The sequence below is a fragment of the Copadichromis virginalis genome, linkage group LG11 (genome assembly GCF_057382275.1).
Source record: "Copadichromis virginalis isolate Kocher_CV1m ecotype Utaka linkage group LG11, C_Virginalis_male_GT1.1, whole genome shotgun sequence".
Lineage (NCBI taxonomy): Eukaryota > Metazoa > Chordata > Actinopteri > Cichliformes > Cichlidae > Copadichromis > Copadichromis virginalis.
In genome coordinates, this window is record NC_140628.1 from 7,812,722 (window position 1) to 7,827,161 (window position 14,440).

General features: G+C 40.5%; 1 protein-coding gene across 1 annotated transcript; it reads right to left on the bottom strand.

Moving 5' to 3' along the window:
- Nucleotides 1-1,839: 1,839 nt before the first annotated feature.
- On the bottom strand, nucleotides 1,840-6,584 carry LOC146698002 (voltage-gated potassium channel regulatory subunit KCNG4-like). The gene is made up of 2 exons (XM_085472624.1): nucleotides 5,856-6,584; nucleotides 1,840-3,309 (listed from the first exon to the last, which is right to left on the bottom strand). Exons 1-2 carry the CDS (start codon nucleotides 6,582-6,584, stop codon nucleotides 2,431-2,433), a joined length of 1,608 nt encoding a protein of 535 aa, XP_085328750.1. The 3' UTR covers nucleotides 1,840-2,430.
- Nucleotides 6,585-14,440: the final 7,856 nt, after the last annotated feature.

Genomic DNA, 14,440 nt, shown 5'->3' on the forward strand with positions numbered 1-14,440 from the left:
TTACGTCATTTACGATTTTCTTTTTGCCCTCAATATAATGCTATGTAAACAGATTCATGTTGAGGCGACAAGTGTACAAAGAAACACATGTACATGCCTACAAAAATTCGGGTAACCTGGGGTTATTAAATATTTTAAAATTATAACTTGCATAAAATAATGGCATTAATCTGTCTTACAGGTTCCTATATCTTTAACTCTTTGCCTCTTGAAGCATGTATTTGCATCAGACATTAGTGGAGGTGATCTCTACTGATATATACTGAGGTGTCAGATCTCATCATTAAGGATACAGGGGAGATCGTCAAATGTCACCTTTATGAAGGAAAAAGTTTGGGTTTTCATTCACGTTCCAGTGGCTCAGCCGAGAAGCTTTAGTGTATTTTTGCCTCACTATATAATATCTGTCTGGACAGCTTCCAAGCTACTCATTGATACACAACCTGAGAAACCTGAGAAGACAATAGGTCAACTTCCATGTTTAACAGCTGGTGAGGTGTTATTAATTGTTTTTTGTTTTTTTTACCCCCATTTTAAACCCAACATACCGTTACTGATTATGGCTTATTTTAAAGCAATCTGAGTCATCCAAATGTTGCTCCACAGACTTTAGGCCTTTGTGATTAAAAAAGGTCCTTTTGATCTCTTTTGGTAATGAGATGTGGTTTCTGTTTGTGCAAAACTGCTGCTCATTGGAGTGGACAACTACTCAAGTGTCAGCAACTACTTCCTGCAGCTCCTCTGCAGTCAGGTTAGGTTGCCATGCTTTTCCACCTTGCAGACATGCAGTTTGATCTTCAAGCTTTTTGATCGTGATTTTTTTTTAATGACATTTATTACTGACATTTTAGTCGGTGCGAATGTTGACCTGGAAGTACTATGACTAGACAGCTGCCCCAGAACCATTCCCAATGATCAAGAGTCCTTGGTAGCCATTCATTGTCTGTTTCAATGCAATGATACTCTGCAGGCCAAACTATTCTGAAAGAAAAAAAAAAAAGCAAAGTTAGTTTTATTTGTTCAAGGTTGGCCAAACTTTTAAATCCAACTGGCCTTCATTCCCTCCTCCGCCTCTGTTTCCCCTCCTTCTCCCTGGCTCACTCCTGTTCTCTCCATCTTAAACCTCATGCCACTCTTTGTTGGTGAACTCCTGGCATCCCTGTCTCTCATCAGAGGCAAACATTCTGCATCCAGAATTAACTTTTTTCCATTCTTTTACAGGCCTCTGTAGTAATCCAGGGTTTTGTGCATATCCCAGAAGCCCAACTCTGCCTTCCTGTTGCACTCAAATCACCAGACCGGATCAGTCGCTGTCAGATCATTTCCAGGCGTGATGCACCTGCGTGGCACAGACTTTAGTGATAACAGCTTCAAGAGTCCACCTTGTATTAAGACTATAAACTAATGTGGGCATATCTTAGATTTATGTCTCCCTTCAGGGTATAATCACTGAAACAATTACTATGTAATTATTGTACTGCAGTCTGCAGCAGAGAAAATCCTTTCCACAGTGACATGCTGTAGTTTTCTTCAGGGCTTGTTTAATGAACATGTCTGCCCTTTGTTGGACAAAAAGTGGTTTCTGGTTAATAGCATTAAAGCATTAAAACACACTGATTTTCAACAAACAGTGTTGCATCAGCATTTTGTCAGTAACTATTGTTAAAGGAGTTGTCTGCCTCTACTTCCCACTATCCCCTTTTTGACCAAGAAACTAATGAATTTGTGGATCGTTTTGTCAGAAGGCTGAAAGGCCGAAGCGAAAAGGCGCACCCAAACACAGACTGAACAGATAGGAAGTTTCACAGAAATTCAAGGTTTAACATAACACTTCCCCGGACCGTGACATGTTTCACAGCACATATAAATATGCATACCCAAAGTCTATATAAGTTTAGGTAATGTATATTACAGTAAATGTTCACAGTACTCAAATAATAAATCAGTTATACACTACATTTACATTTAAGCAGACGCGACAAAGGTAGGTGAACAATGTTGGGATGATTACTCAAAAAGTAATGTATTACACACTGTTAATATAAACCTTAAGCTACAGTCCCACACACCAACACAAATCCCTGTCCTACTTAGGACACATGATTTTTTTTGTACCATTTACATATGAACACTACTGTAGGAACTTGAAGAGAAAAAAATAAAGGCTGCATTGCAACAACCCTTACTGCTCATCACTGCCTTAACATTAGTTTCGGTTCTTGGCTAGCTTTGTGTTAGCATCTGTCTGTGCAGATGCTTCCTGAGAACGGAAGTTTTGTTATCAGTATAATGCAGCTGTTTCTGTTCTAGGTGCAGTTTCCAGTTTGCTATCACAATCATCACAAAAATAATGTCCATATCCATATTTTCTACCTCCTACAGCTTTTCTGAGTGTACACCAAGTCCCATCAGGAATGTATTTTCATATAATCAAAATGTAGCAGGAGCAATAAGTGGTTGATGGCTTGTGTTCTTATCCAGCATTTGAATGTCTTTCATGGAGAGGTAATAATGATCATCTAGATCAGGCAGAAAATCAGTTTCAGGCCAATTATCAGGCCATGTTTCTCTTTCTTTCATGCTTTCTTCAGCCCCAGTGGCAAGCTCAGCACCCCTCTCTTCCTTCCACAGCCTCTTGTGCTCTTCTTTAAGTTCATTGTAAGTGCGGTTAAAAGTGTGGAAGATAGATGTGGAAGGGAAGGACAGGATGAGGATCCCTGCTAAGATGATGATTAGCGCCCCCACTTGGCCGGGAATGCTGCGTGGCACCATGTCTCCATACCCCACGGTGGTCACGGAGATGATGGACCACCAGTATGATGCTGGGATGCTGCTGAACATTAGCTGGGGGGTTCTAGCAGCATTTGGAGCCAGCTCACTTTCAGCAAGGTGGACAAGTGGAGAAAAGAGGGCCACGGCGACACAGATGAAGAGCAGCAGCAGGCCAAAGTCAGTCACGCTTCGCTGCATGGTCAGCCCCAGAGTCTGCAGACCCATAGAGTGACGGGCCAGCTTCATGACATACATGATACGCAAGGCCCTCATCACACGCAGGATTAGACCCAGTTTATCTAGAGTGCTCTTCCCTGCACCAGCAACAATATCGTGCACTGTTTCGTCCTTAAACTCAAGAAACAGGGAAACATAGTAGGGCAAGATGGCGGCTATATCAGTGATGTTGAGTGGTCCCTGAATGAACTCCAGCTTGCTCTGTGCATGGAAAAATCGCACCAGAAACTCCAAAGTGAACCAAGCCACGCAAATCGACTCTACCAAGAACATGTTTCGGCACTTCTGAGAGCATTCACCCTGCAAGAGTAACAAAAGACAGAAATCCATTGGTAAATTTAATTGATCTAAATGTACACAATTTAATAATTATCTTGTAGGCTGATAACCAGCATTGGTGCAAAACACTAGTTTAGTACCTTTCTTCCACCAAGGTTATGATGATGGTTGTGCTAATATGTAGCCTGTTTTCCCTTTGAAAACCAGACCACATTTTGACCGGTTTGAGAGCTAATTGTTACATAGTGTTGGTCAAGGTAATTTCCATCTGTAAAAAATTGCCACAAAATTGCTGATGCCAGTGGTTCCAACTGTGAGCCGAGCAATTTTGTGGTGCCATGCACGTGGCAGATTGCAGCTATAAATTCTTTTTATATCTACCTAGTAGCAACAAATAAATACATGAGCAACTAAACAAGGATAAAACTAAAAACTTATAAATACTGTCAGAAACTACAGAATCTAATTCATTGGGTCAAATTTGAAGTTCCACACATGGTTCAACTTAGAAACATAACGAAAGTACAGTAAGTACTGACTGATCAAAGAGGTCTAACTGAATTTATTTACCAACTCTCTAAAGGTTGTTCCAAATTTTAAAGTCACATTAAATTGACTGGTGGTTAAATAGCACTTTTCTACTCTGACTGATCAATCAAAGCACTTTTTACTCAAAGCCTCATTCACACAATCATACATCTATTCATGTAAGCGATTTTTTTTATACCTAAGCACCATCGCAGTCTGATGGATGCACCGGGGGCGGTAGGTTCAGTATTTTGCTCTTGGATACTTTGACATTCTGGCTGGAGAAGACAGAGTAAACCACCAACATCTAGTGATGTGCGATACCACTGATTTGCTTTCTGATCAGATACCAAGTAAAATTCATGGTATCGATGATACTGATGCTGTGTACAAAAACTTAATGTTTCATTGTACAGTATTTCATAATACAATATATAATTGTATTATGTAATTGTAATAATATAGCTTCATAATGATTACAGGACATCAGACTACTTGTTTTTATTGCTTAATAATGCAGAATTATCATATAGAAATAAAAAAAACTGAAGTTGTGCGCTATTTGAACACGTTGCCTGCCTGCAGCACTAAAGGACTCTGCGAGAGATGTCTGTCTTGCCCCAGCTGCACCTGTCCCTCTCCTTCTCTTCAGTTCGCCTCAACATAAGCTCATCATATTCTGTGATAGGATTTACCCTGAGGTGTTTAACAACACCTCACTGTCTTGCCACATGTATGGCAAACTGTGTCTTGGCTTTATGTGGAGGTAAAATACGTCCACACATGACTCCGTTTACACTCAGCCATTGTTGTGAGTGTGCACGCCAGGGGCCGCGACACATTTATACAGGCATATTTCGCATATGACCATGAAAGGCGTAAGCGGAAGTAGTTCCATCCAATTTAGACGACCTGAATGATGTAGTTTCTTTCCAATTCAATTCAATTCAATTTTATTTATATAGCGCCAAATCACAACAAAAGTCGCCTCGAGGCGCTTCATAGATACAGAGAAAAACCCAACAATCATATGACCCCCTATGAGCAAGCACTTTGGTGACAGTGGGAAGGAAAAACTCCCTTTTAACAGGAAGAAACCTCCGGCAGAAAGACATGCTGTGGAAGAGAGCCAGAGATTAATAACAGATATGATTCGATGCAGAGAGGTCTGTTAACACATAGTGAGTGAGAAAGGTGACTAGAAAGGAAAAACTCAATGCATCATGGGAATCCCCGGCAGCCTACGTGTATTGCAGCATAACTAAGGGAGGATTCAGGGTCCCCTAATCCAGCCCTAACTATATGCTTTAGCAAAAAGGAAAGTTTTAAGCCTAATCTTAAAAGTCTCCCGAATCCAAACTGGAAGCTGGTTCCACAGAAGAGGGGCCTGAAAATTGAAGGCTCTGCCTCCCATTCTACTTTTAAATACTCTAGGAACAACAAGTAAGCCTGCAGAGCGAGAGCGAAGTGCTCTAATAGGGTGATATGGCACTACACTGTGTTCCTGTTAATGATAAACTACAAATTTACCAGAAAGTACTAAAATATTGATATTTTAATATGAGAATCAATTCTGGAACATAAATTACTAGTATCAGAAGAATCGATATTTCAATATCGATCTGCACACCACTACCAACATCCCAACTTGTAGACAATTCAAACTACGTCCTGAGTCACAGCTGCACATTAAGACATTTTCCCTTAAAATGACCCCACTGGCCAAAGTGGCCAATACTAACAAAAAAAATATGCTTCCACTCCGACTGAAGCATTAAGCTATAGTATTGCAATACAAGCAATACACTAGAATATTGCAGTTCAAACTTAATATCTAGTGTACCAGGGCTGGTAAAATGCAGATAATACCAATACGTACTGTGAGCTTTAAATGGGACTTTAAAGAGTAGCTTTGCATGATTCACAGTTCAAAATGACCCTTATTTATCATAAACTGTGCCACAGTGCAAACTCTCATTTCATATTTGGAGTTAAAAAAAAACATGGTCGTGCACACCATTGCTTTGGTTGGTACATACCATAGATTCTTGCTGCTGCTGGTCTGGCATGGTGCTGATGCACAGGCTGACTACAGTGACCACAACCATCATGACAGACATGAAGGCAAACACTTTGCCTGCAAAACCAGAGTGGGGGTTCTCCACTGCTTCTCCCAGCTTGTGGAAGAAGCTTCCCTGCTCTGCATTTGCTCTCATCACTCTTCTCCTCTCCCTCCACTCTTCCTCCTTGGGCTGGTGCTGCACCACCTCATCCACTGAGCACATCATGCGGTGGTGGCAGCAGGGTGCCATCTGTCCTACATCAATGCCCCAGTACAGCAGCTCAGTATGCAGAGCTACATTGCAGACATCCTGCAGCACGTGGAGCTTCCCACGGCCCAGGAAGTTGAAGATCATCTGAAAGGCTAAAGGGTCTCGATCAAAGAAGAATTCATGACACAAGGGGTCGTAGTCATCACAAAACTCTGCTATCTCTCTCAGGGTGGTGCAGGAGTGGAGGTGACTCAGGCGACTCTGGGGGAAATCTTCCAAAGTACTCCAGGGAAAAGCATACCGGATACCTCCCACATTGATGAGGGCCCGCAAGGAAGGATCCACAAACCAAGAAGTATCACGTCCACGGAGCAGCTGACCACGCTGGAAGTACAAGCCTTTGACTTCAGTGTTCTCTGTATCTATGAAGAGGTGGTTGTAACTCTCATCACTGCTAAAGGAATGGTCATCAAAGCCAGCGCCGATGATAGCCATGGTGGTACGTGGGTATTTGGCTGAAGAGCTGGACTGTAGTTATGGTAAAGTCTGAAAAGATTGATTACATTAAAAATTCATACATGGTGATCGATGAGTGGCCTACCCTCTTATATTAGCTGTATATTAACCATCATACACTTCAATGCCAGTATGTAACTGAAACTGCTCTTTTAAAGGTCTACAATGATCTTCTAATGGCGCCTAATGTAGGAAATTGTTCTGTACTCATACCGCTTGAATTTAGTGCTGTCTTTGATACTATTGATTACTATTCAAGATTTTGGCTTCTATCTCTGAATAATCAGTAGATTCATCATCCTCCTTTTCTTCTAGATCAGGGATGGGGAACTCCAGGCCTCAAGGGTTGGTGTCCTGCAGGTTTTAGATATCACCCTGGGTCAACACATCTGAATTAAATGACAGGGCTCTGGAGAACTTCAACACATGTTGAGGAGGTAATTTAGCTATTTAAATCAGCTGTGGTGGATCAAGGACACATCTAAAACCTGCAGGACATCGGCCCTTTAGGCCTGGAGTTCCCCACCCCTGCTCTAGAAGGACATTTTGTTCGCGCGTACACCTTCTCCTCTTAGATTGCTTGTTTAACCTCCACAAGGTTCAATCCTGGGTCCACCGTTATTCTGATTTTACATGCTTCCTTAAGTAGGTATCATTTAATCTTTGTGCCTGCCGTTTTTTAGCATTTCTATGCTAATGACATTCAACTGTATGTGTCTTTTAAGCCTCACCAGCTGCATAGGCTATACACCCTAGTTGACTGTTTATCCCGAACCAGTGAGTTTTCACTTTTCTGTTTCTTTTATTTAAGGAATATTTCAAAATTGTGAATTATAGTCTACTCTTCTGAAATGTTAAGGCTTTTGTGTCACTGCACCTAGATTATAGCAGATAAATCTCAGCCATGTCTCCAAGCAACACAAAATGCTACGGTCAGACTCTTAACAGACTCTAGCAAGCAAGCTGACATTTTATTCTCTTTATTGACTCCCAGTTTATTTTAGAATTAATTTTAATATTCTCACCCTTGCATGGACAACCTCCAGACTACATGACTCAACTTCTTGTTAAACACAATGCTGTTTACTGTCTTCGCTCACAAGCTCAAAATCTATTAGCTGTCCCTCATAAGACTGAAGACCAGGGGAGACAGGGGAGCTTTTCAGTCTGTGGCTCCAATGTTTTGGAACAGTTTAGCTCCTTTTAGCTGAATCTGTGGAGTTGTTGGAAAAAAAACTGTTTAAATCTTTTCCGGTTAACCAGGTTAATCTGCTGTTATTTTGTATAGGCTTATTTTTATTCTGTTTTTAATAATAATAATAATAATAATAAATGCATGCAGATTTAAAATCTATTTATTTCTGTTATTTTCTTTCTCTTTTTGACTTTGAGTTTGATGTAGCTATTGATGTAGCTGGTAATCATTCTAACATCAGACGCACAACAATGGTGACAGACATTAAGTAGCCAAGTCAGACATTTTTTTTTTCCATTACTCACTTAAACTTTACATCTTGAAAACCGTCCCTTATAGAAGTCTGCTACAAGGAAGGTGTTTCAGATCATACACTACTGTCAAATTTAATTATGTGGACAGTTTTTGTTGTAGCCCATACAAATTCCAACAGGTGGTTGTGTTGTTTAAATAATAAAGAAATTATTTTTAGAAAATCTGCTAGAAAAATAGCTTTTACTGGGTATAACCAGTTCTAAGAAGGGTGTATGTAGGATGGCCACTATTGGCCTCTCTTTGGCTCTGTGCCTGCAGTTATTTTCCCTACTTAAATATCATTCAAACACTTGGGTTTTTTTCTCACATAACTACAATTTGCTTAACCAACATCTCTTAGCAAAAGCACAACACGTTTTCTGGTAAATCCACCACTTTAGTCATGATAGGATACGAAACTTACCTTAAATCTGTGTTGTGATACCAGTCCGTTCAAAATGCCTCTAAATATTCCAAATATTGCTGCTGTGTGTGAAACATTTAGCACTGAATTTCATAAAAAGTAATGTCCAATTACTGCAGGGAAATTTGTCATTAATTCTTACACGTCTCAAGTGTAAGAGAAGCTCAAACCCAGAATGAACAAAGCCGTCCCAGATGATCCATCTGTTTATCTTTTCCTCCCTCTCTCTCCTCTCAATGGTCCACCGTTTGGGTGACTAATGCATGACCCTATAATCAGCCTGAACATAATCACGACTCTTTGAGTCTGATCCAAACATCATCCATTAACTTCTGTCACACTGCATCTCTAAGCTTTGGGCTTAAATGTCGAAATGCCAACTCATCTACAGAAAGTGGGATTAATGAGATATATCAAGAGGATATAAAGAGAATAAAGAGCCAAACATGCATTAAGTGTCATCATAATACCAACTGTAGTCAGATTGTGCAGTTGGAGTTTATGCTGTATACATGTGTGTATGGCATGAATGTGCACAACAGAACTCATCATTTACAGATACATACAGTTGGAGAAATAAGTATGTTGAATTTGTAAGTCTGCTTAGTTACAAAGAAAAGAACAGTCTCTCTCAGTGTTCATTTTAATGGGAGGAGATAAACCAAAATTCCACAAAAAAACTCAAAGTTATGAATTGAGTATTTGATCCCTTACAACCCAGCCAGAATTCTGGCTCAGACAGATTGGCTGTGTCCTAAGGTTGTCACGGTCCTGGGTCTCCTGACCCAGCGTTTTTAGTTCTTTGTGATGTTTGTATTATTGTACTTGTGTGAGTTATTCTATGGATTCTAGTTTCGATCCCTTGCCCTTCATGTTTCTCTGTGTCCCCTCTGTTCTGTGTAAGTCTGTGTCTGCATGTTTGAGTTCCCCTCTGTGTCTCTCGGTTCTTAGAGTCCTCTGCCTTATGGTTTATGTCTCTGTTTCTTAGTTGCTGTCTCCACTGTGTCAAGTTCGCGTCTCTGTGTGATCCTTCCTGTTTTACTTTGAAGGTCCGTGTCTTATGTGAATGTGTCCTGCTTTGCTTGTCTCGTCAGTCCTGATTTCTCCCAGCTGTGCCCTCCTTCTGTGTCTCATTCCCCTCGTTACTCCCCAGTGTATTTAAACCCTGTGTTTCTCTGAGTCAGTGTTGTGTCGTCCCTCATGCTGTGTGTGAGATTCTCCCCGTGTCTTCTTGTATGTGTTATAATTAGCTTTTCCCAGTTTAGTTTTGTATTGCTTGTGTTCTATTTTCCAGCAATAAAGCTGTGCTTTTGAGTTCAAGTTCTGTCCCCGTGAGTTTGCGTTTGGGTCCAATCCCTGCCTACCACACAGCCGAAACATGACAAAGGTGGCATGTCTGGGACAAGACTGTAGACCTGCACAAGGCTGCATCAGCAAGAAGCTTGGTGAGAAGGTGACAACTGTTGGGGCAGTTATTCAGAAATGGAAGAAATATCAGTCGTTGTCTGTCTAGAACTCCATGCCTCATGGGTAAATGATGAAAGAACTGGTTCTTATACAGCACTTTACTACACTTCCGGAGCACTCAAACAGCTTTCTGTCACACACATTCATATTTCAATTAATCCATTGGAGAGCAACTTAGGGTTAGTATCTCGCCCAAGGATGTTTGGAATGGAGACTGGAGCACACAGGGATCAAACCACCGCTACAGCGATGAGGTGCAAACGGTCACAAGAAAGCTGGTGGGTCAGCTCAAAATGGGAGGAGCATGTTATTAATATCAAGGTATCTGGGGCCACAGTCAGTAGGAACACCATTGCTAACACACTACACCGTAATGGGTTGAAATCTTGCAGATCCGCAAGCAACAATTTGATAGATAGTTTCATCCCACTGCAACAGTCAAACCTGCAGCTACAGTTTATCCAAGCTGCATCCTCTGCAGCAGAAATGCAAGAACTGCATTACCTCTGAAAGAGTCATCTCCATGGATTCCCACACTTTAAATATCCAGCAGAACCAAGAGTATTTGCAGCCTCATACAAAAATAGCTATTTTCCTCTTTAAACAAATTTACAGTGGGTGAAATCTAATGACTTACTTAAACTTCATTAAGGCTTAATTTTAGGAACATAAGCACGCTGATATACAGGTGGATGCCTGCTATAGCCAGCAGTTGTCTTCTAGGCTTTAACTATATTATTTTGAGACACTTATGATGATGGTGATGCAAATGGATTGTGTGACAGATAGAAAGGTTTGTGCTCCAGTTTTAGTGAGTAAAATTCTGCCCTTTAATCTGTCTATTGCTCAGCATAACTAGCAACTAGCTGTGCTTTTGGGATGTACCCAGATCTGTGGATACACCTCGTTATCCAAGATTGCCAATGAAACTCCACCCTCTTTGTCAAAGCTTGTCACCTGTGGCTCTAAATACCAACATGGCAGTGATCAAACACTGAAACCTTAAAATGCGTTCCACCAGAGTCAATTAAAGGAGACACGTTCAAATTCCTATTTATACCATTGCACGGCACAGAGGTTGCTCACAGGATAATCCTGTAGGAGTAAGCTGAGAAAAACAACTAAAATAATTATTAACACTAGCATCTAGACAAAAAATGACAACGTTTAAATGTGAACTTTGGGGGACGCCTTAGCCCCTAGCTTACTTGAGTCCCTGTGAAAGTGGTATTCTAGAGAGTGGCTTCACAGTGGCTAGTTCATGAGTCTGTCTCGGTGAGAAAGCTGGTTTACCCGACTGGACATATGACCTGCAGTCATAATTCTAAGTAAAAGCAAGGAAGTATTATTACCTTAATGATGTGCAAGTAATAACAGAAAATAGCAATAAACATAGCAGTTCTTGCGTTGTGTCTGACAAAGAAAGGTAAAAGAAAGAAAGACCTCCAAGTAAATAACTTGCCGCTCCAGCTCCTCTCCCACAGGAAAAGGGCTGCATTTATTTTTACATTAAACATAAAGGATGAACTTACATGGAACATATTTGACATAAGATTAAAAGAAAAACACCAACACAAATCCGACATACCTGACAAAGAAAGGTAAAAGAAAGAAAGACCTCCAAATAAATAACTTGCTCGCTCCAGCTCCTACGACCAAATACAAACAGTGGGGAAGAGGGTTAGCTCAACCCATCACAGCTTCCAAGCTAGCCAGAATTATATATTCATCCTAGCATTAATGGCCCCTAAAACACATTTGTGGCACACACATACTGCACATTTCTAGCATCTAACAAAAACAGGCACAATGATGACAATAACTGAACTAAAATCACAATCAGAAACAGGGTGGATAAATATACATTATATGAGCATTTTACAGTGTTGGGAAAGAAATGACACCAACCTCTCCTACAGGGGAATTGTAGAAAAGGGCCAAAGGGGTACACTGTATTTATATGGTTGCACCGAAGAAGAAGAAGAAGAAGAAGAAGAAGAAGAAGAAGAAAAGATGAGGAGGAGCTCTAACTGATAATGAATTCGGTCTTTAAGTGATAACCTGATGAATCCTGCTTCCAGGCCCAAAGTAGTCTGCATGTTGTGTGTTGTGTTTTTAACATGTTTTAATGCTTTGTATCTTGTTCTATTTAATCTCAACAAGCCCCTAAAAACAGTCAGTGATCACTGTCGGCTTCTCTCGGTTTTTATTACCACTAATCATTTTAAAGCTCAGTTTTTAAACCCTTATATGTAACTACAACCCAGCCCATGCAGCAGTATATTAATGACTAACCTCGTATTGTGGATGGATTATCTCTGTGGTTCTCCTGACTGACATTTGGTCTGTTTACAGCATCCTGCATTTGCCCCTAACCATTGGGAACCCTCACATTAACTTTTAACGAGTGGAAAAAAGTCCTCCGTTCATTAGTGTTTGTCCTTCAGCTTTACTGTTTATGTTATGCTAACATAGCTTTGTCACGCTAGCGATCATGTAGCACATCATTTTAAACCAGCTAGCCCAACTTCAGTAACCCTACAAACGTCGCTGCTGTTTACTTTCCTGTCTTCATTTATGTTGGAAGTGATAGCAGAGCTGTACGTTTAAATTTTTTCAGAATCCCTCAGTCAGAACATGGTATATTATATTTAGATGGAAGCTAGCGAGCTAACTCCCTGCTAACTTCTAACTCCGTTAAATGTCATAAATTCAGTTTTCATGGATGCCTGGATGTTAAATTTAATCCGGTCGTTAAGTGATGACGTGAGGAATCCTACTTCCGGGCCTAAAGTAGTCTGCGTTTAATATGGCTTTTGTGTTGTTAACATGTTTAATGTTTTGTATTTTCTTCTATTTGATCTCAAAAAGCTCCTAAAACAGTCAGTGATCACTGTTGACCTCCCTCGGCTTTTATTACCGCTAATCATTTATTTAAGCTCAGTTTTTAAAACCTTAGGATGTAACTACAGCCCAGCCCATGCAGCAGTATATGAATGACTAACCTCGTATTGTGGATGGATTATCTCAGTTGTTCTCCTGGCTGAAGTTTGGTCCTTTTACAGCATCCTGCCATGCGATTACATTTGTTCCTGACCACCGAGAACACTCACGTTAACTTTTATCGAGTGGAAAAACAGTTAGCTTGTTTATATTATGCTAACATAGCTGTGTCACTAGCGGTCACGTAGCACATCATTATATATCAGCTACCCAAACTTCAGTAACCCTACAAACGTCACTGCTGTTTAGCTTTCTGTTTTCATTTATGTTGGAAGTGATAACAGAGCTGTACGTTTTAATTTCCAAAACCCCGCAGTCAGGACATGCTATATTGTATTTAGATAGAAGCTAGCGAGCTAACTTCCTGCTAACTTCTAACTCCGTTAAATGTCATAAATTCCGTTTTCATGGATGCCTGGATGTTAAACTCAATTGTTACACCTGGTAGAGCAGAACGCTGATCATTTTGTTAAAGATGGAAGACTTTAGACAGTTTTTCAACTCTCAGTAATGCCATAGTGATCGTTTGATATATGGACCTGCAGCGGAGTTTAGGCCCAGACACGGCTAGTGACGTCAGACTTTACGACCGGATTGTTACACCTGGTAGAGCAGCCACACTGATCATTTTGTTACAGATGAAAGAATTTAGACAGTTTTTCAACTCTCAGTAATGCTGCAATGATCATTTGACTTAGGGACCTGCAGCGGAGTTTGGGCCCAGACATGGCTAATGATGTCAGACTTAAAGACATAACTACAGGCTTGGAGGTCCTAACAGTCATGAAGACAAAGAAGTGCAAAACGAAAAAAGATGAAAAATAGATGAGACTGCAGCCAACAAAGTGGCAAAACAGCTGTGGACACTTTTTTAACAGGATCAGTGTGTTTGGAAACATTTTTTAACCCTCTCAAGGCAGGCGTTGCAGATTTGCAACAATTAAAAACTAACAACCTGACTACCCCACATACATATTTTATGAGTTTTTTTACTCAGAAGTACCACTGCAGGACTTGGTTGTGCATGAGAGGGTTAAAAGTAAATGGCATTTTACATTTTTGCATGAGCTCCCAGGACTATAATTAATAGTTAATGATAAATCAATCTTTTCCATTTAAAACTTTGTCTCTGGATTGCGTTAAGGGATATTGATGCCGCTTATTTCTTATCTTATCTCTAAGATGAAGGCTCCAGTTTCTAAGAAGCCCCTCCTTCTCTCTAGGAAGGCAATAAATCAGTAGCAGAGGATTCAGGATGGTTGTGGGTCTGCAGCAGCATAAACCTGTTACAGTGCTGTACTAAAGCTGCAGGGCTTTATTGCTCAACTGCTCCACGTTGCATGTAGGTTCAATAATGGATAAGGGTTACAAACTGTATGAACTTTATCATTCTTTAATGATTTTTTTCCCCAAATCAGCTGTCTGATAAAGGCAAGAGGTTAAAGGGAAAAA